This window comes from Sphaeroforma arctica, assembly GCF_001186125.1.
Source record: "Sphaeroforma arctica JP610 unplaced genomic scaffold supercont1.8469, whole genome shotgun sequence".
NCBI lineage: Eukaryota > Ichthyosporea > Ichthyophonida > Sphaeroforma > Sphaeroforma arctica.
Genome location: NW_014032089.1, coordinates 1 through 1,229, shown reverse-complemented (window position 1 = coordinate 1,229; position 1,229 = coordinate 1). Strand labels below are relative to the sequence as shown.

Below are 1,229 nucleotides of genomic sequence, written 5' to 3'. Positions count from 1 at the left end.
ATACATATACATATACATATACATATACATATATGTATTATATCTAACTCACGATAGACATGTGCAAATATCTTCCCATTGCACATCATATTCAACATGCGCTGTACACGCACAACCCACCTGCAAGACATGTGCGTGTCTGCGCATCCGTTGCTCTGTAAAGTCCAGTCCATGCAAGGCCCGCATGTGGGCTTCAAAGTGCATCAGTGCACGACCATACGCTCCGCATTTGAACGCGGCATGCGCCATAGTCAGCTGTGAGATGGTCGAGAGAGTCTTCAGCACCTCCTCTCGTTTGTCACTCATGGCGTTGCGGTTGCTGCAGTGGCCTTTGCTGCGTGATGGGGTTTTGGACCGGTCATTGGGTGCACCCTGTGGGAGGTAAGAGGACAGATGACAGGACGGGGCATGAAAGAAAAGTACTGGCAGCCAGCCCTGGGATATTTTAGCATCTCACGCATTACTGCGTGATGGGTTTTGTTCCGGTCGTGTATGTCACCCTGCGTATCTAAACCCCTACCCTAAAACCCTAACACTCCAAAACGACAGACCCCTAAAACATGCCACATCAGTCCTGACCATTGACATTGACAGGCGTTCGAGGTATTGTCTGAGTATAAATTATAGTTCGATATAGCTACATGAAGAAGTAGCACGGGGAAACAAACACTTTGTTTCGTCCTCCTTCTGGACCATGGGCTGTAACTGACCCATGATTCCAAACAGTCTATCCATGCTAACTTCATTGAGTAGATGCAACCCCTAAACATCAAAACAAAATCTATTTCTATGGCTGGAATATAAAGCACTATCCATACAATAAATTTGGAACATATATACACGTACAAACCAGTTACCACTCTCACCTCGCTCTCTGTCCTGACCCAGCGTTGTAATTGGCCCATGATCCCAAACACAGTCTGTGCTGCTAATTGTGCCATATTGCCTACAGTTAGATCACCATCTCCAGACGCAGCATGTACCATCACAGCCTTCAACTCGGCAACCACACCCTGAACAGATGAAATGCATGATGTGCGTATGTCCATAGAAATATAGTGAGCTGTAAGTGTATTTGGCACGTAATCCACACACACACTAATGAGGAAATACAATGGTCGCAGTTACACACACACGCACACGCCGCACAAACACACACACACGCGCACACACACACGCACACGCACACACACACGCACACGCGCACACACACACATACACACATACAC

The 1,229-nt window shown here is 47.0% G+C and overlaps 1 protein-coding gene across 1 annotated transcript; it reads right to left on the bottom strand.

The window, feature by feature from the left end:
- Positions 1–120: 120 nt before the first annotated feature.
- Positions 121–372, bottom strand: SARC_16604 (hypothetical protein; the record flags this gene model as incomplete). The annotated part of the gene is made up of 1 exon (XM_014289294.1): positions 121–372. A coding segment is annotated over one exon (252 nt), but the record flags the coding sequence as incomplete, so codon positions are not given.
- Positions 373–1,229: the final 857 nt, after the last annotated feature.